Source organism: Dermochelys coriacea, chromosome 3 (genome assembly GCF_009764565.3).
Source record: "Dermochelys coriacea isolate rDerCor1 chromosome 3, rDerCor1.pri.v4, whole genome shotgun sequence".
NCBI classification, from domain to species: domain Eukaryota; kingdom Metazoa; phylum Chordata; order Testudines; family Dermochelyidae; genus Dermochelys; species Dermochelys coriacea.
Window position 1 is genome coordinate 83367363 of NC_050070.1, and position 26975 is coordinate 83394337.

A 26975-nucleotide genomic window follows, 5' to 3' on the forward strand; every position below is an offset into this window, starting at 1 on the left:
GCTTTCTTTCTGGTACCCATTCCCTGAACTGAATTGAAAATACCTCTTTAAAATAAAAATCTGACTCTCTACATTCAACAGCTGTGGCAGCAGACAAACAATTGGAGCTAGATCTCTGCCAACAGATGAGACAGAGCAAGATGTAGAGGATGCCTGGAATTACTGGATAGGTAGCATATGAACTCTAGATCATTGAAGCATGCCGGTCTGAGATCAGAATTGCCAATAGGCTTCAATAAGAATTGAATTTTTGTTTGTTAAACCACTTGTTTTCCAATATGGCCATCTTCATCTTCTGTTAACATTCTCCTGAGATGAGGTCTTGTACCTGAGATAGTATTCTTCCTCAGCGCAAGCCTATGATTGTTTTCCCTCGCAGAGAGAGAGAGAGAGAGAGAGAGAGAGAGACTGTCTAGATTACAAGATACCCCAGGAACTGTATTACCCAGTGTATTTACTTCGGCTTTCTCTCTGTACAGAACCCCGAGCAGAACTTCATCCAGGAAGACAGAACTTCCATCTTCGCGAAAGCCAATATTATTGCTACCATGATGCTGCAAAGCGTATTGATTCATGTAAGATCAAATGATAGCAACTGAAGTCAGGGAAATAAAAAGGCTGTCGTTCATCTACAAAACATAAGAATTGTCTGAATGGTAAAACAGAAATGCTGTGAAGACAATCTTCCTTTAGGAACTTATTTAGATGTTTCAGACAGGGCCTTGCGCTGTTTGTCCGATTCTCTGAAGCTAAAAATAGGATGGGGAGCATCAGCTCCAATCTGAAGTAGATGGCGGATTTCCATTATGATATAGCCTTTCCAAGGGTTGGAGAGACAGCGAATGGAACAAAAGCTGTTCCAGTCATTCTTACACAGCTCCAATGGATAGTCTTCTGGACATTGGGTGCTTCCTCCCCAGGATATGTGAGATGGGAATATAGAGCTGGATCTTGTCTAGGGCAATTGCACACCTCCTAAGTGTAGTTTCATAATACTTAATGCACTCTTGCCTGAAAGTGTCTTCAATTCTTTGTTTTAAATATATTTTACTATTTGATTCTATAATTGTTCTGGATTGCTACCCTTCCTTCCTTAAGGAACAAGAATTCACTTTATGGGGTGGGGAGGTACACAACTAGAGCAATCAGCACAAGACTACGACTGGGTCTTTTTCTGCATTTATTCCCATTTTGTATTCTGTACAGGTGAGCAGGGGAAACTGGGCACTGAGGATTATCCACTCTGCTGCACTCCATGAAAGTGAGAAAAGGAGAAAGGGCTGATGTTATTTATTCATTTATTTCCCCTTATTTTTCCCCATGGGGACTCTGCTCTGCTCCACTGGGGCCACAGCCTTCCCCACACCTTGTGCCTTCAGGGATCTAGTGTCACAGGCCTGCAGCAGTGCAAAGAGCCCTCTGCAGCTTCGCTGTCACTGCACTTCTCTCTCACTCTTGTGACAGCGGGGCTGCAGAGGGTTCTCTGAACTGCCGCGAGGCCAGCAACACCAATCCCTACAGGCACAAGGTGGGGGTAGGTGTCCTGCACTCAAGCCAAATGTTACCAATGGATTTTTTGTTGTTGATTTTAGTGTGTTAGCTGAAATCAATATTTACCAATTTCTGTTAATTTAAGTCAAATCTTGCCAAGCCTAATGACATGGGATCCGCATGGGACAGATAAGTCTGTGCTTCCTCTGGAAATCTCAGATATGAGTAAGGTGAAAAAGGAGACCAAGACCCTTTTTTTCACCTCTGGTTTGTGTTGGCCTACCTTTCTCCCTGCAGCCTACAGGAGCACCAGCTGCTACAAATACCTCTGAAGGGAAAGCAGAGCTGAGGGGACAATCCCACAAAAGGCAAATGCAGTCATAGCACATGGCTGGACATTACACAGACATGTTACTGAGCTGAATTATTAGTCTACAACAATGGTTTTCAACCTTTTCCCCCCATTTGTGGACCCCTAAACATTTCAAATGAATGGTGCGGACCTCTTTGAAAACCTTAGGCAGTCTGTGGATCCCCAGGGGTCTGCAGACACCAGGTTGAAAACCACTGGCCTAGAATTTTTAATATAAAATTTGGAATTTCCTTCAGAAAAGTGCTGCAGCAGGGAAGTATGGCTGAGCCAGCAGCCACTGTAGAATCAGAAAAACTGGAGGGAACATCAGGAGATGAGGTATTACCCTTCTGCCAGGGACTGTAAAGTCTGGTTCTGCCCCTAACCTGCAAGCATCCTGAAGTACCTATTGTAATGGATCTGTGGACCTTCGCATGAAAAAAAAAGCAACTCTGTTGATTTAAAACACTTAGTCATAAAGTATCCTCCTTCCCCACAGTGATGATCAACTCATCTCTTCCCTTAGTCCCTTAATCCTCAAGAAAGGGGAGAGAAAAGAAACATTTTAATATTACTAAGAAGATGCATAGGCAGCACTGTAGGACACACGCACAAACACTTCTGACCTTAATATCTATGAATCTATAAACAGAGTGGGCTCACAAAATTCAGTTTAGTAGTAACATTTACTACTACATTTGCTATATAGTTTTCAAAACACTTTACAGAAAGATGCATAAGTATCAATATATCCTCTACAGATGGGGGGGGAGAGAACTCAGGCAGAGAAGAGGCTAGTTTGCCACCACAGTGAGTTCAAGTTTCTTGTCTTCAACTTCAAGGCCCTTCACAACTCTCTTTTCTTCTTTATTCACTTGTGTCTATTTTGACACACATGCCATCCTCTTCACCTATGATGCGGATTTCATCCCATTTAGGATGGTCCTCTGGGTAGAGTGCTAACACAGGATTCAAGAAAAGTAGGTTCAATTCCCTGCTCTGTCATAGACTTGTGTGTGACCTTGGGTGAGTTGGCCTCTCTGTGCCTCAATTTCCCATCTTTAAATGGGGATAGTAGTTCCTCTCTGCTTCATGAGTATATTGTGAAATACATTAGATTGTGAGGTGCTTCAATGCAATGGTAATAGTAAACAGATGATGATAAACTTTAGTAGAGCCCATCAGACTGATTTAGATAGAAAATTGTGCTCACCACCTCTACCTGACAACGGTCCCTCGGCCTGTGCTGCTTCCAGCGGCTCCCATTGGCCTCGAGCAGCAAACTGTGGCTATTGGGAGCCGCGATCAGCCGAACCTGCAGACGCAGCAGGTAAACAAAACGGCCCGACCCGCCAGAGGCTTTCCCTGCAGAAGCGGCGCAACAAGTTTGGGAACCACTGGCTTAGATGATTGAGATAATTGTCGCTAGTTTTGTGAATCTGGAGGCGTGGTTCTCTCAGGGAAGGGTTCTCTACTCTATTTCCCCAGTTAGCCCAACAGAATAAGTTTTTCCTTTCTGCCTTTGGTATACGTTGTACGGTATATCTGTTCCTCTGGGCTTTTTTTCAGGGCATGGGTTAAGCAGGGAGAGTTTAGTTTCTCTCTATTGTATTGCTAGGACGTTTGTCTTTTGACATATCACAGAGTATAGAAAAATATATCATAACTTGCTCAAAAATTTCCTTTCTTCAAGCAGGACAGACTGTAGATCCATTACAATGCATCTTACCCCTGCTTGCAGTTCCTTAGAGGCAGAACCAGACTTGTCAATTACGACAGGCAGGGAGTAGCCACACCCCTTGAAGACCTACCCAGTTTGAGATGCTTCCGAAGCTGCTCTGTAGAACTATTTCCTTTAAAAACTTTAATTCACAGGTTATTAGGTAGAACAAGAAATTCAGATAAAAACTTCCTACTGCTGAGTATCTTCACATTTCTCCCTGACCTTACAGGGTTTCCCCCATTTCTTGTAGCACAGAGGGAGAGTGGCCTCCATGTTCTAAGATAATAGGATATCAGTGAAAAGGGAATCTGAAAAGAGAACTGCTCCTGTGCTACAGAAATAAGTGCAACTCTGGAAAAGTTCACTCTTGAGATGATCTCTAATGGGTGGAGTTCACTGCAAGTTAGCTCGTGTGTGCTAACTCAAGCTAACTGCACTTGAGCTAGCCTAGCTCCAGTGAGAGCAACCACACTTCAAAACAACATTCGAGTTACACAGAATGATTTGACTGACATCACACAGTGACTGGATTAGCAGAGTGGATTAGACGATGAGTTGTAATTCAAGCCGTTGTATCTTCACTGTATTACTAGCTTGATCTTAAAGCATCATTTAACTCAAGCTAGAGATGTGTGTGTGTGTGGACAGGAGCCAAGCTAGGGGTAATATTAAAGCTAACTGTGCTGTGAAGACACACCTTTAATAGGCTCCTTGAACTTTACAGAGGTTCAGAGAGGGCCAGAGGAAACCCTCACATAGGGAAGCCCTGTTATCTCGCTAAATCCCAAAGTGAGCAAGGCAATGGTTCATAAGGGCTGAATAACATCTTGCTAAAGAGTGCAGAGGAAATGGTCAGAAGAAAGCGGTCTGCCCAGAGGCCCCCTACAGCCTGCTTGTTACTCCATGTCTGAGCTGCTCTCTCTCTCATTCCTCTACAGCTGGAGGAGAGTGAAAAAGCAGTGGGACGTGGCCAACCCATGGCGTGAGCACGGTTCAGTTAACGAAGGCACTTTTGTGCTCTTCCTTGAAATCTTCTATTTCTCTGGTTGCCTGTGAGGTGTTCCTGCCAGACAACCTTCCACAGCAGCTACCGGAGTATCAAAAGGGGTGTTTCCAGCAATCTTGTTGCAGAGCCCCCAAGGCTAAACAACACCACCTCAGTAAGTCTTAGAATCCAGGAAGTCAAATATTAAGAATAAAGAGGATCCCATTTTAATCATTGTGTTTTCTGGTTGCTCTAGCAGATCTGATAAACCCTTCAGCCATTGTAGACAGATGATTATAGACCTAACCAGCTCTTCAAGGGCGCAGTAACTGTCACCCTGCTTTGATTGACGGGTCCGATTCTGCCTCCAAGGGGTTAGACCCATTGTGAGAGTTCTGCAGACTTCACCTCTAAAGAGTTTTTTGGGTCTTTTTTAAGTAGACAGAAAATTAGGCATACCATATACATTGAATGAACAAGTCATCTGAAAAGGACATTCCATGTTTTGGCATGAAGCAAGGTGTAAGTCTTTCAGAGCAGATATTTACAATGACAAACTTTGGCTCGGATATTATGTCTGGTGCCTCCAATTCTACATTTAACTCTTTGGTAATGTAAATGTTTAAAAATACTCTGGGTCCCCAGGATTCTAGTATTTGGAATTTTTCCAACAGTAAGCTTATGGAGGGACAGCATGTTTACAGCAGGAGTAAAGAGGGCATGGAGATCTAGGTTATAATCCTAATTGGCAGTGGCTCAATATGTAACCAGGGACAACTCAGTTTCTGTGCCTCCGTTTAACCAACCTTCTGTGCCTCCGTTTAACCAACCATATAAGCAATGAGGTATTCAAATGAAGAGTGAGTCCCCAAGGAGGTTAAAGGCAACTCTGTACCTTTAACCAACTTCACCCAGTTTTTTCAGATACCTTTTTTACTTACGTTTCAGATCCATATTTCGCGTTTTATAAACAAAATATGTATAGATTTGAGTTGTGCGGATGAGAATCTGATCTCCACTGTAGCGTATTGATCGGTACCACCAAGAACCCTAAGACATTCAATAAGGATATATGGTGTCAAGGATTAAACTTTTAATTATAACTATCAAATACTAGAATACATTAAAACAACTAAACTGCTTTTCAATTCAGGATTTATTCAGAACCAACCTCCTATATTCATATCCAATACAAAAAAAAATTAATTCACCCTACAGAGTCTGAATTTGTCTTTTTAACATAACATTGTGATGGAACAATGTCAGTTCAATTTCAGTTTTCTAAAGATCAGCTTTTACCAACTCTAAGACTAAAGGTCATTCTAACATTTTAAAAGTTACCAAAAATACCCCCTGAAGTGTTTATAAACCAAAAGGTTACACGGTTGTGTTAGCTCATGTCAACCAGAAGGTGAAATTGACTAGAAACTAACTATTTTGCATTTGTTCAAGAAATCTATAACAGTATAAATTTATGTATAAAATAATTCTGAAAATTTATTTTTATCTAATGTATTAGCATCACAGCTGAGCTTTGCTAGCCTAGGAGATTTACAGCCACACTTCCCTTTCCTCCACATTTGGGGGACTTTCAAATGTAAACAACAACTTCAGCTTTTATGTTTTTTTAATTTTTCTAGCTCTTTTTCTTGCAGAGACGGCCTTGAAAATGTAAACTGATACAAACCAGTCACTAGAGTCGAAAGCTAGTCACCTAAGTTTCCTAAAGACCACAGGTTACTCTCAGTCCCTCCACACACATTTACAGTGCATGATCTTGACTGTGCCCTTTACTTTGGCTTCTGCAGAACAGAGTTTTTATACAAGCCAATTAAGGTCTTTGATGGGCCAAGACAGCTTTACAATGATATCAATAGAATATGAATGGTCAAAATGGGTTAAGCTCAATAGTCTGACGAATTTGTACACCGAGATTCATAGAATCATAGAATATCAGGGTTGGAAAGGACCTCAGGAGGTCATCTAGTCCAACCCCCTGCTCAAACCTTTAGATTCATAAAGGTCCCACTGAACCTTTGAAACTGGTGCAAATGTTTAAAATACTTTTAAACAAAAATAGTTCAGATATGCAGCATGAACTCTTTCTCGTGTGACCAGATTTTCAAAGGGGAATAAAACCGAATACTACTTGTTCTAAGGGAGGAGTGTTTATGTGACAGATAGGGGAAAGAAAATGGTGCCCAATCCTCCAGATAGGGGAAAGAGAAAATGGTGCCCAATCCTCCCTTTTATGTTTCCTATGCTTTTGCCTTCTCTTTTCTTTACCCCTACTTTCACCTATCCTCCCATCTCCTCTCTCTATACCCTTAGCCCAAGTATTCTCCCCTCCCTAAATCCCACCTCCCTATAACCAATATTGTCTCATTGTTTCCTTTGTGCACCCCCACCTATCTCCAACTATTCTCTCTTGTTTTATATTTACATTGTAAACTTTCTGGGGTGGGGACAGTCCTTTGGTCTGTGTTTTTACAGCACCTAGCACAATCACGTCCTGGTTCTTGACTGAGGCTCCTAGGTACTACAGTAATACAAATAATAAAAATAATCACCAAGTGTATTCATTCTACCACATACACTCACTTTGTACTCCCCACTTGCTCACTTTCCCCCACCTCCTACATCCTGCCACAATCTAGTGCTGCTCTGTTGGGCAGATAAAGGTCAGCAGAAGCATAGTCTCTCCCCAGCCCATTCTCTAGTTCAGTAGCCACCTGCCATCAGTAGCAGTGGAGTTGAGCTGCCTATAAGCTGGCCATGTGCAGTAGTATCCAGAGTCTCAAAATTCCATATGAAACTCTATGCATGGAGAAAGGACAGCACAAAGGGAGTTTTCACAGGGAGAGTCCGAGGGAGGGAGAGAGAACGAACACACTTTCATACAAAACTGAAAGTTGAAATAAAATTGTTACTACACAAAAATAAATACAAATTAAAATTATAAAACAAAGTTATCAAGAGAAACTGACTACCAACTTGTTCCATCCCTGGAGGAAGTAATTCCAGTGGCCTTAGTTCAAGGTTGAGGCTCAGCAACAACCCTGAATTAACTTCAAATGCCATAGATGGAAAGGTATTCCCCAATTGTGAGGAATAAGGAGAGAAGCTATGCAGCAGAATATATACACTGTTGTAAATGTTCAGGATAGTCCATGTTTTTTCTTAAAATCTCAGCTCTTGGAGTCCTGAGAATCTCTACTTCCATTTTAAAAGTTTTTATCCCTCAGAATTTCAGAGAAAAGCCTGACAAAATGAATCCTAAAAAGCCAAATACCAAGAGGCAGATGAAAAGAATCTAACAATTTTTTAACATTTCATGTTTCAGAGTAGCAGCCGTGTTAGTCTGTATTCGCAAAAAGAAAAGGAGTACTTGTGGCACCTTAGAGACTAACAAATTTATTAGAGCATAAGCTTTCGTGAGCTACAGCTCACTTCATCGGATGCATTTGGTGGAAAAAACAGAGGAGAGATTTATATACACACACACAGAGAACATGAAACAATGGGTTTATCATACACACTGTAAGGAGAGTGATCACTTAAGATAAGCCATCACCAACAGCAGGGGGGGGAAGGAGGAAAACCTTTCATGGTGACAAGCAGGTAGGCTAATTCCAGCAGTTAACAAGAATATCAGAGGAACAGTGGGGGGTGGGGTGGGAGGGAGAAATACCATGGGGAAATAGTTTTACTTTGTGTAATGACTCATCCATTCCCAGTCTCTATTCAAGCCTAAGTTAATTGTATCCAGTTTGCAAATTAATTCCAATTCAGCAGTCTCTCGTTGGAGTCTGTTTTTGAAGCTTTTTTGTTGAAGTATAGCCACTCTTAGGTCTGTGATCGAGTGACCAGAGAGATTGAAGTGTTCTCCAACTGGTTTTTGAATGTTATAATTCTTGACGTCTGATTTGTGTCCATTCATTCTTTTACGTAGAGACTGTCCAGTTTGGCCAATGTACATGGCAGAGGGGCATTGCTGGCACATGATGGCATATATCACATTGGTAGATGCGCAGGTGAACGAGCCTCTGATAGTGTGGCTGATGTGATTAGGCCCTATGATGGTATCCCCTGAATAGATATGTGGACAGAGTTGGCAACGGGCTTTGTTGCAAGGATAGGTTCCTGGGTTAGTGGTTCTGTTGCGTGGTGTGTGGTTGCTGGTGAGTATTTGCTTCAGATTGGGGGGCTGTCTGTAAGCAAGGACTGGTCTGTCTCCCAAGATCTGAGAGAGCGATGGCTCGTCCTTCAGGATAGGTTGTAGATCCTTGATGATGCGTTGCAGGGGTTTTAGTTGGGGGCTGAAGGTGATGGCTAGTGGCGTTCTGTTGTTTTCTTTGTTGGGCCTGTCCTGTAGTAGGTGACTTCTGGGTACTCTTCTGGCTCTGTCAATCTGTTTCTTCACTTCAGCAGGTGGGTACTGTAGTTGTAGGAATGCATGATAGAGATCTTGTAGGTGTTTGTCTCTGTCTGAGGGGTTGGAGCAAATGCGGTTATATCGTAGCGCTTGGCTGTAGACAATGGATCGAGTGGTATGATCTGGATGAAAGCTAGAGGCATGTAGGTAGGAATAGCGGTCAGTAGGTTTCCGATATAGGGTGGTGTTTATTTGACCATCGCTTATTAGCACCGTAGTGTCCAGGAAGTGGATCTCTTGTGTGGACTGGTCCAGGCTGAGGTTGATGGTGGGATGGAAATTGTTGAAATCATGGTGGAATTCCTCAAGAGCTTCTTTTCCATGGGTTCAGATGATGAAGATGTCATCAATGTAGCGCAAGTAGAGTAGGGGCATTAGGGGACGAGAGCTGAGGAAGCGTTGTTCTAAGTCAGCCATAAAAATGTTGGCATACTGTGGGGCCATGCGGGTACCCATCGCAGTGCCGCTGATTTGAAGGTATACATTGTCACCAAATGTGAAATAGTTATGGGTCAGGACAAAGTCACAAAGTTCAGCCACCAGGTTAGCCGTGACAGTATCGGGGATACTGTTCCTGACGGCTTGTAGTCCATCTTTGTGTGGAATGTTGGTGTAGAGGGCTTCTACATCCATAGTGGCTAGGATGGTGTTTTTAGGAAGATCACCAATGGACTGTAGTTTCCTCAGGAAATCGGTGGTGTCTCGAAGATAGCTGGGAGTGCTGGTAACGAAGGGCCTGAGGAGGGAGTCTACGTAGCCAGACAATCCTGCTGTCAGGGTGCCAATGCCTGAGATGAGGGGGCGTCCAGGATTTCCAGGTTTATGGATCTTGGGTAGCAGATAGAATACCCCAGGTCGGGGCTCCAGGGGTGTGTCTGTGCGGATTTGTTCTTGTGCTTTTTCAGGGAGTTTCTTGAGCAAATGCTGTAGTTTCTTTTGGTAACTCTCAGTGGGATCAGAGGGTAATGGCTTGTAGAAAGTGGTGTTGGAGAGCTGCCTAGTAGCCTCTTGTTCATACTCCGACCTATTCATGATGACGACAGCACCTCCTTTGTCAGCCTTTTTGATTATGATGTCAGAGTTGTTTCTGAGGCTGTGGATGGCACTGTGTTCTGCATGGCTGAGGTTATGGGGTAAGCGATGCTGCTTTTCCACAATTTCAGCTCGTGCACGTCGGCGGAAGCAGTCTATGTAGAAATCCAGGCTGCTGTTTCGACCTTCAGGAGGAGTCCACCCAGAATCCTTCTTTTTGTAGTGTTGGCAGGAAGGTCTCTGTGGGTTAATATGTTGGTCAGAGGTGTGTTGGAAATATTCCTTGAGTCTGAGACGTCGAAAATAGGATTCTAGGTCACCACAGAACTGTATCATGTTCGTGGGGGTGGAGGGGCAAAAGGAGAGGCCCCGAGATAGGACAGATAGGAAGGTTTTCCTCCTCTCCCCCCCTGCTGTTGGTGATGGCTTATCTTAAGTGATCACTCTCCTTACAGTGTGTATGATAAACCCATTGTTTCATGTTCTCTGTGTGTGTGTATATAAATCTCTCCTCTGTTTTTTCCACCAAATGCATCCGATGAAGTGAGCTGTAGCTCACGAAAGCTTATGCTCTAATAAATTTGTTAGTCTCTAAGGTGCCACAAGTACTCCTTTTCTTTTAACATTTCATGTTTCAGCTAATATTCTGAGGACCTGACTCATGACTTCTGACTGAGGCTGACAATACTGTGTATACATAAAAATGCAGGACAAAGGGATGGGCAAATTCTACAAACAATGGGTCATGAATTTCAACAGAATTAAGCATCATGGCAGAGCATCTTTTTTCATAAGAGCTTTTTCTGCAAGTGCACTTTAAATGGAAGCAAACAGTTACTAGACTGTACACAAAGATGTCTTAGGAGTAAGACTTGAGCTCCTCATTCCCCCCCATTCATAAATATAAAGTTTTTCCCTTTAGTTTAGGTAATACTTACCACAACAACTGGAAGAATAACCATAAATGCTAGTCCATATACCAGCAAAACCTAAGAAAGAAAGATATTTGATGTACACAAGTCTATTACTAACTATATTTCAAACAAGAAGTTTTGTTACATACATATGCATTAATTAGCAAAATTTATCGCTCTAGGAGCCATCTTGAGATTTATGATTTTGAAGGCTACAACTAAATGGATCAGAAGCAAGATCTCACTCAGAAATTTTCACCAATTAAATATAGCAAGTGTTTTGTATGAGTAAGTTCTTTAAAATGCCCATCTGTTGTCTTGGGTGGGTTGTTTTAATTATCCAAAAGTTGTCTGCTAAGTAGTGATTTTAAGGAAAGGCACCTAGTTATTCTATTCTTGAGCAAGCAGGTAAGGGTCAGCACTAACATCTAGCAATGTAATGTAATAGAAAGGATTTTTAAACTGTGGGTGCACAATTGCTAGGGTACAGTAAGTTGAATAGAAATTATATCTCTATATAAAGACCAATAAGTTGAAGTCATGTGTATATTTGATTCTGTGCTTGCATAAATTGCCTAGGAAGATTGTGGAATCCGCATCATTAGAGATTTTTAAGAGCAGATTAGACAAACATCTGTCAAGGATGGTCTATATCAGTGGTTCTCAAACTTTTGTACTGGAGACCCTTTTCATTTAGCAAGCCTCTGACCCCCCTTAAAAATGAAAGACACTCAATGTATTTAACACGATTATAAATGCTGGAGGCAAAGCAGGGTTTGGGCTGGAGGCTGGTAGCTCGCAACCCCCCATGTAATAACCACGCGACCCCAAGGGGTCCCAACCTCCAGTTTGAGAACCCCTGGTTTAGATAATACTTAGTCCTGCCATGAGCGAAGGGGACTGAACTAGATGACCTCTCAAGGTCCCTTCCAGTCCTAGGACTATGATTTAAGCTATTCTATGCAATAGCAAATGTACACTTACAGAAGATATGACCAGGCTACCATGTCAACATCATTTCTGCATGTGTTAACACCCTACTCCCAAAAAGCTTACATTTAAACTATTTTATCACTTCTTATTCTGAAATTTTCTCCATGGAAACAGAGAACAATGATACACTCTAAATGAGTGATAGGCTTGAAAGAAGAAACATCTGATCAATCAATACCTACTCACATGCATAAAGTTAAGTATAGGCTTAACATATTTGCAGGATTAATGTCTGAGGCTGTGTCATGGAATATTACACAAAGTTACGTTAACTCACCAAGAGAGAATTTTTCTGATCCACAATCCAAGCTGGCAATGCAATACCAAAGCTCGTAGCTAGAGAGAATAAGAGAAAACAAACCTGTTATAAAATGGCAAGGGATTCTTTTAAAATCACAGGGACTTTTGGGGGGGGGGGGGAAGAGGGGGAACTTGTATCCATGTCAGTATTTAAACAATAAAACTCTAAAATTCAGTAAACTAAAAAAAGGTTTTGGAAATATGTCTACTCAAGGATGCAGAAAACTGATAAGAGTTTCTGAAGCTCTGAAAATTTCACCAAAACTATTCTGGTTCAATAACTATATGCAAAATATACAAATATATCAAAAGAGAACAGGTGAATAGAAAAATTAGCAATTTAATACAGTTGTCCAGATTTGCAATGCTTCCACTGGTACAAACACATACAGTACAGTAAATATCTTGATGGGGAAAAATGCTTAGCTACCTTTCTATAATTGTTGTTCTGCAAGATGTGTTGCACGTCTATTCCAGTATAGGTATGTGTGCTCTGTGCACAGTTGTCAGAACATTTTCCCTCAGTGATACTCATCGAGGCAGTTTGAGTGCCCCACGCCATCGTACCCCACTGTGTACAGGTATAAGAGGGCAGAGTTGTCCCCAGTCCCCCTCAGTTCCTTCTTACCAGATAGACTGCAGTAGAGAAGGGAAGGAGGGTGGATCATGGAATGGACATTTACAACACATTTCGAAGAATAGTTATGGAAAGGTAGGCAACCACTTCAAGTGATTACACATCTATTCCACTAAGTGACTCACTAGCAGAACAACTTGGAGGTGGGCTTGGGATCTACTTCAATAGAAATTGGAGAACACCACTTCTAAAAGTGGTGCATCTCTTGAACGGATGGGCTACAGCATAATGAGAAGCAAACATATGCACTGATGACCAAGATGCCACTTCGCAAATGTCCAGAATAAGTACTTTAGTCAGAAAAACTGGTGATGCTGCATGCACTTTAGTTGAATGGGACAACACCTAGCTGGTGGAGTCACATTAGCCAACTTGTAGCATAAACGAACACACAAGGAAATCCAGGATGAAATCATTTGAGCAGAGACTGGCTGGTCCTTCAATGCAGTTTTGTTTATGGTCACTATTTGTTAGTGAATACCTAAACAACTTAGTATAGGTCCACGTAGAAAGCTAAAGCTCCCATCACATCTAACAAATTAATTGTCTCCTCATCTCTATAAGAGTGAGGCTTTGGAAAGAAAGTGAGTAAATAAATTCCCTGGTTAATGTGAAAATTAAACACGATCTTTGGCAGGAACTTAGGGTGAGAGTGGAGGTAAACTTTATTTTTAAGAAAAGCTGTAGAGGGAGGCTCAGATACCCAGGCTGTCAACTCATCCATGCTCCTTACCAAGGTAATCACAATTAAAAATGCCACCTCTGTTAGACACAGAGAAGAAAAGCTACAAGAGGTCCAAAAGATGGCCCCCATTAATTTTGCCGACACCAAGTTCAGATCCCATGAAGGAATAGTTTCAGAGTAGCAGCCTTGTTAGTCTGTATTCACAAAAAGAAAAGGAGTACTTGTGGCACCTGAGAGACTAACAAATTTATTTAAGCATAAGCGGATGAAGTGAGCTGTAGCTCATGAAAGCTTATGCTCAAACAAATTTGTTAGTCTCTAAGGTGGCACAAGTACTCCTTTTCTTTTCATGAAGGAATAGGATCACATACCGTGGGTATAATCTGTCCAAAACCTTTAGAAACCTAATGGTGATGGGGCTAGGGAAAAAGGGATCTACTATCCACTAAAGGGTAGAAAGCTGACATAGGTACATCTGATACAGGTAACTGCTGAAGTTGATGTTTTAGGTGTAAAAGGTAATCTAATATGTGACTGATGGGAGCGTGTTCCAGAGAGACATCCTTCTGTTGGGACCAGATCTACTACTCAGAAGTACTTCCTGAACATACTTAGAGCAAGCTCTAACAGTTTTAACCATAGAGCATCCACCTGTCAAGTAGAGGGCTTGCAGGCTGGGGTCGAGCAGGTGCCTATGGCCCTATGAATCACGTCTGGGTCCAAGAGAGAGTGGAGGTCTGAGTGACAAGGGTAGCAGAATCCAATACCAGTGTTGCTGAGGCCATGCAGGTGCTATGAGGTGAGCACGGTTTTGCTTGATTTTGGACAAAACTCTGAGCAGTAATTGAATCAGAGGAAAGGCATACAGGATGGAGTTCTTTCAGGACAGCAGGAATGTATCTGACAATGAGTCTTGCTGAGACCTCCCTGGGAACACAACTGATGGCATTTCCTATTGGCCTTTGTTGCTAAAAGGTCCACTTGGGGAGTCCCCCATAGCTGGAAGATGGATCTGGCCATGTTGGGACTCAGCAGCCGCTAATGGCCAATGGAGAAGGATGTGCTCATCTGATCTGACAAAGTATTCTGCACCCCTGGAAGGCAAGCAGCTCTGAGGTGAATCAAATTGGCTATGCAAAAGTCACACAGGTATAGCTGAGAAAAATTCACTCCTCCCTGCCTCTTTACATCAAACCAGTCGCTGTGCTGTCACATAAGACTAGACAATTTTTTTCCCCTTGATATGTGGAAGGAAGTCTGAACAGGTTAAGACCAACAGCTTGCAATTCCCTGATATTTACGGGAGTCTTTAGCTCTCTGAAGACTTACAGATCTCATGTGCCTCCACTCTCCCACAACCCAGGGATGATGCACCTGTGACTAAAGTGAGCGTTGCTTGTGGGGAATGAAGGAGGCCATCAGACTTTCTGAGGGTCCATCCACCAATCCAGAGACAAAACTAACATTGGTAGTCAAACCACTGTGTCTAAATGGGGCATACACTGAAGCAAGCCATCCTTGCAGCTTTCTGAGGTGCAGTCCAATGAGCTGCACTGCACAGGCACACACTGCCATGTGTCCCAGGAATCTGAGGCATCTGCACACTATGGTCAGAGGATGTGCCTTCAATTCTAGAAATAAGCCCCATAGTGTTTTGAACCTCAATTGCGGTAAACAAACCTTCATAGAGTGTAAGACCACCCTAATACATTCTATTCTCTGTACTGGTTTCAGGATTGATTTGTCCCAGTTTACTAGGAGGTCCAGCACACCGAATGTGCACAGGATGATGGATACACTGGACAGCATGCGAGTCTGGAACCAGCATTGACCAGCCAATCATCCAGGTACAGGAACATGGGGACCCCTACTTTTTGATGGCGAGTCACTTACTGACTCTACAGGTTTATCTGGTGATAAAGAACATGATGCAACACCAATGTCAGCTCTGTGTCTTTGGTGAGGGAGCTGCCCAAGCAACTTCTAGCTGCTCAGTACTGATTCTGATCCTTAACACCAGAGAACGTTGCCTGTGATGTTGATGCTCTCAGTACACCCTTAAGGAAACTGACTGAGGTGGGTGAAGAGACGTCCTAGCAGGAGGATATGGCCCTGGGATCCACCCTTATCTATGCCATTGCCTCCTAAGAGGCAGCCACTACTGGGATTGCTGTGAGATCTGTGACCTCCAAATCTCTGACAGAGGTTATGCATCCCACCTAGACAGGGACACAAAAGATCACAACACTGAGTCCTCTGATAGTGGGGGAGCAGAGCCCGTTGGAACTGGAAGTAGGTGGCCAGATCCCAGAGATGGTGGTATTAGGGATATCATTGCTGGCTTGTTCCTCAATTGCACTGGCTTCTGAAGTACCGAAAGCTGAATGGTAATGATACTGCATGCTGCTGACAAAGCGGTGTAGGAACCAAGGAATTGGTACTGACTGGATACCTTCCTGCACTCCTAGGGACACAGGTACCAAGAGGTTAAGCAGTTCTATTGTGGCTGCATATGCCTCTGGTGTCATTGATACCAGTACTGATCTGTAACCACAGTGTGTTTGTAAGGACACTACAGTGCTAGGTTTCGATGGACCTGGCACAGGTTCCGGAGTCAACAATCCATTCTTTTTGGATAAGTGCTCTAGAGAGTGCCTCCCTTTAGAGTCTCTACAGTCCTTGCCTCTAGCTGACCACCTCCATATCCCACCCAGTCCACGAACACCACCCACCACTCACACACTAAACCCAATAACTGAAATTAGACTAAAATACTGCTGCCCACAAGAGACTAGACTACTAAGCACCACAGGCAGAGACTAGGAGAGACTACAGGGCACCAGTGGAATGGCAGGGAAATGATCAAGTGAGATATCTAGATAACCCTGGCAAGTGACCCACATGCTGCAAAATCAGGCGTAAACCTCCTCAAGATCACTGCCAATCTGACCTGGGGGAAATTTCCTTCCCAACCCCACATAGAGCAGTCAGCTAGACCCTGAGCACATGAGCAAAAACCAGCCAGCCAAGCACCTGAGAGACAGAATGCTTGGAGTGACCTCAGAGCCCTGGCCCACTCAATCCAATGTCCCATCTCCAGCTGTGACCATCCCTGATGTTTCAGAGGAAGATAAAAAAAGCTGAGTACACTGAGGGGGAGGAGAGGAATCCCATCCTTACTCTAGCATGTGGCTGGCTGAAACTCTGAAGCATGAGCTTTTAGGAACATAAGAAATTGGAATTGAGCCCCGCTCCCTACCATCACAAGTAACCCCATCATACAATTACACTCAAATTTGTTCAGCTCTCTTTCAAAGCTAATTAAGTTGTTTGTCCTCACACTCCTACTGGAAGGCTGTTCCAGAACCTTGAACTTTGTATTACTGAATTTCATCCCATTTCTGTAACTCCAGTCACATCCCTTCTTCTCGACCTTTTTTTGCTAGACTAAAACAAGCCACGCTCTTCTAGTCTTCTCACGTAAGATAGACCCTCCATTCCCCAGGTGATCATAGTAGTTCTTCTCTGCACCTGTTCCCGTTTAAATTAATCTTTCTTCAACATGGCTGATGAGAATTATACACAGTATTCCAAATAAGGTCTTCACCAGTCCCTTGCACAATGGCATTAATATTTCTCCATTTCTACTGGAAATGCCCTCACCTGATGCATCCTAGGATTTCATTTGCCTTTTTCACAGCCACATCACATTGGTGGCTCAGCCATCATGTGATTGACCCACACCTCCAGAACTCTCTTGTCTGTTGCTTCCAATTGATGCAGCTCCATCTTGTAGGAGAAATTATTATTAAATCCTAAATGCACACTTATCTACTTCCTCTGAAGCATCAGGGACAGCTACGACTGGAGATGGGACACTGGGCAGGGTGGGCTAGGGTTCTGAAGTAACACTGAGCCTTCTCTCTCTCCAGTGCCTGGGCTGCACCTTGCTCACATACTCAGAGCCTAACTAAATGCCACATGTGGGATGGGGAAGAATCCCCCCCCCCCCAGTTTGTGGCAGAAATTTTATTATTAGACCTTAAGTGCATTTATTCTCCAATCTATACCTGGGAAGTTAAAGTCTCACATTATGGCACAAATCCCAAAAATATATTTTTCTCTAATAATATTAAAGAGATCTCTATCCATATCCAAGTCTGATCCTGGGGTATATAGCAGACCCCTAACGCTATCTTAATAGAGCTTCTTTTACAATCTTTCCACTTGAATACATTTGGTGTTAGAATCATAGAATATCAGGGTTGGAAGGGACCACAGGAGGTCATCTAGTCCAACTCCCTGCTCAAAGCAGAACCAACCCCAACTGAATCATCCCAGCCAGGGCTTTGTCAAGCCTGACCTTAAAAACCTCTACGGAAGGAGATTCCACCACCTCCCTAGGTAACCCATTCCAATGCTTCACCACCCACCTAGTGAAAAACTTTTCTTAATATTCAACCTAAACTTCTCCCACTGCAACTTGAGACCATTACTCCTTGTTCTGCCATCTGCTACCACTGAGAACAGTCTAGATCCATCCTGTTTGAAACCCTTTCAGGTAGTTGAAAGCAGCTATCAAATCCCCCATTATTCTTCTCTTCTGCAGACTAAATAATCCCAGTTCCCTCAGCCTCTCCTCATAAATCATGTGCTCCAGTCCCCTAATCATTTTTGTTTCCCTCTGCTGGACGCTATCCAATTTTTCCACATCCTTCTTGTAGCGTGGGGCCCAAAGCTGGACACAGTACTCCAGATGAGGCCTCACCAATGTCGAATAGAGGGGAATGATCATGTCCCTCAATCTGCTGGCATTGCCCCTACTTATACATCCCAAAATGCCATTGGCCACCTTGGCAACAAGGGCACACTGTTGACTCGTATCCAGCTTCTCGTCCACTGGAACCCCAAGGTCCTTTTCTGCAGAACTGCTACCTAGCCGCTCGGTCCCTAATCTGTAGCAGTGCATGGGATTCCTCCGTCCTAAGTGCAGGACTCTGCACTTGTCCTAGTTGAACCTCATCAAAATTTCCTTTGGCCTAATCCTCTTATTTGTCTAGGTCCCTCTGTATCCGATCCCTATCCTCCAGCATATCTACCTCTCCTCCCAGTTTAGTGTCATCTGCATACTTGCTGAGGGTGCAATCCACGCCATCCTCCAGATCATTAATGAAGATACTGAACAAAACCGGCCCCAGAACTGACCCTTGGGGCACTCCGCTTGATACCAGCTGCCAACTAGACATGGAGCCATTGATCACGACCTGTTGAGCCCAACGATCTAGCCAGCTTTCTATCCACCTTATAATCCATTCATACAGCCCAAACTACTTTAACTTGCTGGCAAGAATAGTGTTGGAGACTGTATTAAAAGCTTAGGTAAAGTCGAGGAATAACGCATCCACTGCTTTCCCCTCATCCACAGAGCCAGTTATCTCGTCACAGAAGGCAATTAGATTAGTCAGGCATGACTTGCCCTTGATGAATCCATGCTGACTGTTCCTGATCACTTTCCTCTCCTCTAAGTGCTTCAAAACTGATTCCTTGAGGACCTGCTCCATGATTTTTTCAGGGACTGAGGTGCAGTTGACTGGCCTGTAGTTCCACAGATCCTTTTTCTTCCCTTTTTTAAAGATGGGCACTACCTTAGCCTTTTTCCAGTCATCTGGGACCTTCCCCAATCGCCATGATTTTTCAAAGATAATGGCCAATGGCTCTGCAATCACATCTGCCAACTCCGTTAGCACCCTTGGATGTAGTGCATCCAGCCCCATGGACTTGTGGTCATCCAGCTTTTCTAAATAGTCCTGAACCACTTCTTTCTCCACAGAGGGCTGGTTACCTCTTCCGCATACTGTGCTGCCCAGTGCAGTAGTCCGAGAGCTGACCTTGTTCGTGAAGACAGAGGCAAAAAAAGCATTGTTGTTAGTGACCAATAGATTGCTCTGCTGGTTTTGATAGTGAGGGATGTAGCTTCTACATGTTCAGCTACTTTTTTTTGCCAATGTTTCCTCAAACATCCTCACACCTATACATTGGGATACAGAAGTGATCTGATATGATTGATTGCTATGCATGAGTGTAACACAGCTTCCTTGTAGTCACTGAGTTAGGAGATATTGCTCATTACCACTCACAAAGTGTCTCACCAGGACATAACCCAAGACGTCTCACTTCAAGCGAGAATCATACCCCTAGATGACAAGCCACTTGCTTGCCACTAAACATTTTACTTTCTAAGTATAGAAAAATCTGTGTGTGAATGGCTATAACTGAGAATGAAATTTATGTGTAGCATTTCCTCACTTGGCTGGCTTACAATGAAGATGATCTGCTTTTGCTTTTTTGGCACCTGAAATCTTTGGAGTTTGACAGTTACTCTGTGCAGGCTGCAACAGGTAATCCTCATACTCTTGATCAAACCTTCCCATGGTGGAGAAAGGCTTCAGACAGGTTCAAGGGCCAGGCACGAACGTGCAACTCAAAGCCTCATGCACTGGCAGAGCAACTACTGGCTGTTTGTGGCAGCAAAGCAGATCTCCAAGGATCCTAAAAAGCTGCCTATAGCATCTTCTGGACTTTGCTCAATGCTTACAAGGCTTCTTTGCTGCCACCGTGGGGGACAAAGGAGCTTGCTCAACAGGTGCTGTACTAGAAAAACAAGACAGTTAGAAACTCACTGTTTTAGTGATTCTTTGGCGCAGGGGAGAAGCTAGAAGCTTAAATTAATTTGCTATTGAACAAAAAGGAATAAAAATGTTTTACAACAAAGTGGTCAGGAGAAACTGACCCACCAGAGGCAGTAATTCTGCTGGCCTGAGTAGAAGGACAGGACTCACTCCTGAAGTCTCCAGCAACAACATTGCATTCCACAAGTGGGAAACATTACACTTAGCCATGACTGAGGGGAAGAACTGGGCAGTAGGAAAAAAAAAAAAAACAAAAAACAAAAACAACAACAAGGTTTGTTAGTTCTCACCTGTAACTTTGCATTTAACCAAAATTAGAAATTTTCATTTAAATGTTTCCAAACCACCTCAACTTGCCTCATGTAGACATGCATTATAATATTGGCTCTCAAACTATAGTTATCAACCACAAATGGTCTGTGGTAATCTGGCTGGTCACATGGTGCTAGCCCTACTTTTTTTTTAAGCTGCCAAACAACATTAGATCCTCATCAATCCCACACCATCAAATACATAAGGCAGAAGCCAAACAGTGCTAATCACCACTCTGCTGGGCTTGTTTTTCCAGGTCTTTTATATTGAGATTTAATCATGCCACTTCAGCGATTATTGTGCTATGGAATATGCCTCCGGTCAGCCTCTCCATCTCTTGCTGAGTTGCCAATGAAATGCTAGTTTAGGTAGCTTATCAGACATTCTTAAAAGATATCCCAAATATGTCCATATCTTCTTCTTTTCTACTTGCATTGTTGTATGTAGTTGTGCCCATTCTAGGAACTCTTCATTACCTATTCTAGATGTTCATTTTACTTTGAATAGTCTATGCAGACACCTGCATTGAAAGCTGTTCAGTTTGTCCTGGATGGACTCATTTTTCCCTAGGACTCTGTTCCATATACAAGGATGCTTAGGATGTTGCTTCTAAAGATCTTAAATTGGGTCTTTTTGCTAATCACACTGGAGTTCCATACAGTATTGAGATTTTGAAATACAACACTTTCTTTAGCTATTCTGGACTTTACATCAAACATTCACTATGGTGAATGACATTACCCAGAAAAATAAATTTATTAACAGCTTCTCAAGGCTTCACCTTCCAAGTAGATAAAATCATCAGCAGGTAAATTAATGTTCATAACTTCAATTTTTGATTTACTGATAAGACCTATTTCCCTGGCAGATTTTGAGAGAAAATCTGTCTTCAACTGATTTATTTATAAGACAGATGTCTTCTGCAAAGTCTAAGTCTCCAAGCTCATGATATATCCACACAATATCCATTTCCATACCTTCCCAAAATAAAATCAGTAGCAACTTATAACAGGATGGCTGGCCCACTAAAGGAAACTGAGCACAGCTCTCCTATTCCAGCTCAGATACTCCCTGTTTGGGCTAATTAAGAGAGTGGAGCAGCATCTGGGAAGCTACAAGAGACATAAGAGTGAGTTAAAAGGGTCAGAGCAGACTGGTTTGGTCAGGAAGAGAGGTTCCTGGGAGAGGGCTGAAAGCACAAAAAGCAGCAAAGGGTTTGCTGGCTGAGAAAACCAGGGCTTGAGGGCTGAAGGTAGAAAAGAGAAGCAGAGGGAGATGCCTGCTGCCTCTAAGCTGGAGCAGAGGGCTGAAGAGAGGGAGCAGCCAAGGGGCTTATACACTAGCATCTCATTGCCATGAAGCTGGGTCCCCACAGGAACCAGAAGAGGCTTCCTGTGGAAAGGCTATGAGCTCCCACTAGGAAGAGCAGGGTTGTGCCCCAGAAGGAAGGCCTGGGTTGGCTATCCTGGTGGAGGGACAGAGGACAACTGAAAGAGTCCAGGTCTGGTGGAAGACAGCAAGATGGTGAGAACAGAGCCGGGTTTTTAAAGATTGCGTGCATGGAGTTGATGTCGACTATGTTGTGGGACTTTTGGTTTGGGACTTTTGCAGTGTGGCTCGGTTAATAAACCATGATGTACTTGAGGACAGGTTGTATTGGATTTACTGTGAATTCAAGAGGGAAACTGAGGTGAGGGGCCACTCACAGGGCTTCAGTCTTTGGTAGCAATGCCTTGTGATCTACTGGAGTCATTTTGGAGGAGTCCTGACATCATCTTCTCTAGTGAGAGGAGTCTTTGATGGCATCTGCAGCCAATTACCCAGGTAGCTGCAATGCCAGCATTAAATTAGACCTGCTCTGGGCTTCCCTAGCAGTCACATTCCAGACTGTACGAAGTATTTGGAAATGTGGAAAGTGTGGCATCTTAGGTTTTAGAAGCACACTATACATGATGGAATGTCATTACTATTGGAGCCTGGTGTGATGGGGTATACAAACCCCACCTTGGGCCTGAAGGGGTTAAAAGGCAATACTGGGCCCAGGTAGCCCTACCCCTCCAGAGCTGCTGACCATGCTCCAAGACTGGAGGAACAGGTTAAAAAGTGCTCATAAGCCAAGGCAAAGGGTGGTGGACAGGTTGCAGGAGAGAGGTATCTGTGCACTAACCACAAGGTTGCCCAGTCCTCTGAGCCCCCATCACACCTGGGAAGAGAGTTGTAACATACTCACCTTTTGTGGGATAAGGTAAATTTGGGGGGGTTCTTTTTATTGTTTTGCTGACCTTGTTCACCTATCACCTTGTAACATATACTGTACTTCCAAGGACGACAGTTATTGTTAGTATGGGAAATCTTACCTGAAAGTTTCCTGACATTTTCATATTTCTATTGCACTTTAAATTTGTATTAAAAGGTTTTTGTTGTGGAAATTATCTTAGTACTCTTAATGCTACAATGCAAAGTGTGACCAGTTCTAACATTACTTTGAGCACCTTATATAGGGCCAGATTCTCACCTTTACTCATGTTATGAAGTAGCACCTTAATGTAAATGTGGCAGAATCTGACCCTTAAGACTCTACTGTCAGGACATTGACTCCCACTGACCTCAATGGGAGTTCTATAACAAAGTGCTGGCAGTATAGAGCCATAACAGTGTACAGGCATGAATTTTTGTAATAACATTGTCCAACTTAATGGAAGACCTCCTTTCATACATTTAAAGATTACAGAAAGCTGTTTACTTCATTATAAGCTATAATTTCTCTTTAGCAGATCCTCAGGTTATAAATAAACTGTTGAAAACAGATTACTGACACTGAAAACGTTTTTGAAATGTTTATAAGACAACTAAAAAGATTACATTTTTTGTTTGCACCTCATTCCCTCTATTCTGTTAATTACTGGTAATTCTCTCTGGATACTTACTGAAATTGGCAAGCTGTCTGAAACAAAGTTCTAACAACAATTCTAAATTAGCAAAGCCTCTCTGGGTTCCCCATCTATCCTAGAACCCTTATTACTAAAATTTTACATTGTGAGAACTGACAAGTTCCTTCAGCCAAATTAAAAAATGTATTTTACATACATTGAGAAATGAGTTTGACTCAGCTGGACTGAGACTACACAGATTGTGGTAAAACAGCTACAGTAAAAATTATATCACTTATAATTATTACCTTGTGGCCCATCTGGGTTGCCAAATTCTTCCCAATTTTTTCGAGATTCTTCATCAGTTAAACTAATTTTAAAGAAAAGTTAGCAAGTTAGTAGAAAGTACAGTAAGTTTCTCCGCATCATTAATAGATTTAAAAAAAAAAGTGGAATCAAGCCCCATTAAGTATATTTGAGAGCTGGTTTGGTTTGATGGCCTAAAAGTAGTAGAATGTATGACAAAGGAGAAGACAGGAATCTGAATTCTAAGCTTAATCTTCAGCTCCTCACACCTGGAAAGGCACAGAATTCTGTAGTACTGTCTTCAGTTACTTAGGAGACAGAGAGGGGAAAGTATAAGCTTTAAAAGCTATACATCAATACATGCTGCCAAAATAAAGGTAGGTTCAACACTCAAAGCCAGAGAAGATTCATAACAATGCAAAGTAGGTATTGGTGATATTACATGTACTTTAAAACAAAAGCCTTTTGAAGAAACTAGCCCACTTAAATTAATGCAGAATGTGACATTTTATACCAAGAGCACACAGTCTGCATTTGCTGCCTAAGGGTTTCCACGCAGAGCTTAAGTGTTGGTTTAACTTATGAAATTAGATGAGGGACCTGGCTACCTAAAAGGCAGTATCCAGGAGATACTACCTCAACTGGGAACAGCAGAGGCACTCAAACCAACAGTCCACAGATTTGGTAGAACGAGATTTACGTACCAAGACACTGGAGGTTCTCTCTGATGGTAGGGAAACATTCGTTATACCCTTAAGGAACCTGAACACAATGGGTTGAAAGAAGAGGTTTGTTCTTAAAATCATGGTGCGCAGATATTGCCAAATGAACCTTAAAGGAGGCTAAGGCTGAACCCTGAGACCTAAGGGGTAACAGATACTTTAGAACAACAGGACTTCCACTTGAGAGTGTCTTTACTATCACTCCAAATGGGAAATCATTTCCATTTCTGTCTACAAGTACAGCTAATCCAGAAAAAAAAAAAAAAAAAAAAAAAGTTCTTTTCTGCAAAAAAATTTGATGAAAATGAAACCTTTTAATTGATTGTCCACATAAAATTTCAATTTTACACTGAAAATTCAAATACCTCAACCAAAAGTGTGAGTTGTAGTGTGCTCCTCATGTTTCCCATCCTCCTCTATTGGTTGGAACCACAACTAGACTATGCCTCCCACAGTGGACTACAGCCAGGGATTCTCTCATGCACAGCTTCCTCTAAGAGGGGAGACTGTGTTGCACTATGGCAGATGTAGTCCAGATGGAGATCCTAGCCCCTAGAGGAGAATGGACACATGAGGAGCAAATTATAACTTCCAGTTTTGGCTAAAGTATTCATTTTCAGCTGAAATATTTTGACAAAAATATCAAAATTTTCAATTGAAAAACAAAAACTTTTCAGGAAAAAAAAAGTGTTAAGTCAAAAACAGTTTCAGTGGAAATGTTTTGACTAGCCCGATTCATAACACTTCAAGGCAGAAGTTTTTCTAAATTGTAAAATAATGGCCTGAATCCTCTATGTATAGAAGCAGTCCATGCTAATTAGTAAACTAATCTCCTCCATGCTGCTAGAGGAAGAGTCTCTGAGTTTGGATGTAGGACCTTCCCTTTCTGCTGAGGTAGGTGGTCTGGAGACAGAGGCAGCAGTAATGACAGTTTCCTGGCCACCTGCAGAAGATGTACTGGTGCAGGCCTGGTCTCACTGATACTATCAAGTTGCTGGCTCTGTTGAACCTCATCTTCCTTATAACTGTGGGTATCAAGGGGACGGGAGAGAAGACATACAAGGGGTTTGCTCCAGGTCAGCAGGAATTTATCATGAGACCTCTTATCTGTGTGTGCAAAACTGAGGGTAACTTCTGTGTGCCCTCAGAACTGGACTCTGAAGGCAGTGCAGCCGCAGTGCTTCCTGCAGCCCAGGGAGGTACTTGGAGGAGGGTCTGATTTCCCCACCTTCCGCACCAGAGCAACCGGGCAGGAGAAGACAAAGCCCTGTCCCCTCCCAGCCTGGCTGGGACTAGCAGCTAGGAACCCCTGGTTGGGGCACTCCCTGCAGCATGGGGGAGATCAGATCCACTTCCAGGAACCTCCTCTGTCTGCAAGAATCTCTGTGGCTGCTGCCCTCAGAGTCCAACTCTAAAGGCAGCACAACTGCAGAGCTTCCTGCAGCTAGGGAGGTACCTGGAAGTGAGTCTTGTCTCCCCCCAAGAGCAGCCGTGCAGGGGAAGAGAAAGTCCCATCCCTCCCCAGCCTGGCAGACTAGCAGCTGGAGCCCAGTGAATAGCAGGAGCCCCCAGCTGGATTCCCCCATCCCTGCCCCAGCTATTTGAGAGGAGGAAGAGGATTTCATGGGGGAGGTCTAATTTCACAGCTGTGAATCTGTAGGGCCATACTAATGAGCAAAAGATGCAACAGAGTTCAAGGAAGCTCGCAGGCCTAGGAGTCTTAAGAACTGTGTGGTTTGTACTGCGTGTTTGAGGATTATCAAGGAGTCTTATTTTTAGAAATCTCTTCTGGGAGAAAGGCCCCGACTTGTGGAATCTAGGATTGCTCCAGTGAAGGCGATTCATCTGTCCAATCTGCACAGAGTTTCTCTCTCAGCTGATTAGCAGAGACTGCAAGAGGTTGCACATGTAATGTCAGCCGGATTTCTCTTCTGTGATATAAGTGGCTATTAGGAGCCAGTAGCACACGTACAGATAACTGAACGTGCCCTGGCATCTGAGATATGTAGCTACTAATAAGAGAGAGACTTTGTGAAGGACTCTCAGTGCTGTAGATCATCTTAATGGAAGGACTCTGAAATGGTAATGACAACCTTTGCCCACATGGAATCTGAGAAACTTGAGGTGTGTGCATTTGATTGTCACAAGAAAGTAGTAGGATTCCTTTAAAAGCCACCTACCAATCCCCCTGAATAAGTAAGGAATGATGTCTCCTGGGGTGAGCATCCTGAACTTGAATGTTTTGATCAATTTCTTGACATTTCCCTCTTTGGCTTTCTTTTGTAGGAGGGGACTCACTTCCTTTTAGCAGGATTTTCTTACAAGATAGGTCCCTCAAGAGAGGGAGGAGGAGGAGGAAAGCAATGTGGTTTGGTGCAGAATTGAATAGAGTAACCATCATGGATTGTGTCTGGTACCCAACAATCTAAAGTAACCTGCACCAGACAATGTAAAAACAGGAGAGAGAAGGGAGGGAGGAATGGAGCAGTAATAGATTTCATCGCGCAACTCTTGACCATTCCATCAAAA

The 26975-nt window shown here is 43.0% G+C and overlaps 1 protein-coding gene across 2 annotated transcripts in view; it reads right to left on the minus strand.

The window, feature by feature from the left end:
• SEC63 (SEC63 homolog, protein translocation regulator) overlaps positions 1–26975 on the minus strand; it is a 105860-nt gene that overhangs the window by 40945 nt on the left and 37940 nt on the right. For both annotated transcript variants that reach the window (XM_038395244.2, XM_043510771.1), the window contains exons 5-8: positions 23727–23788; positions 12203–12261; positions 10957–11007; positions 5493–5601 (exon numbers count right to left, since the gene is read on the minus strand). In XM_038395244.2, coding sequence (XP_038251172.1) covers positions 5493–5601; positions 10957–11007; positions 12203–12261; positions 23727–23788 — 281 coding nt within the window. The remainder of the gene's footprint in view (positions 1–5492; positions 5602–10956; positions 11008–12202; positions 12262–23726; positions 23789–26975) is intronic.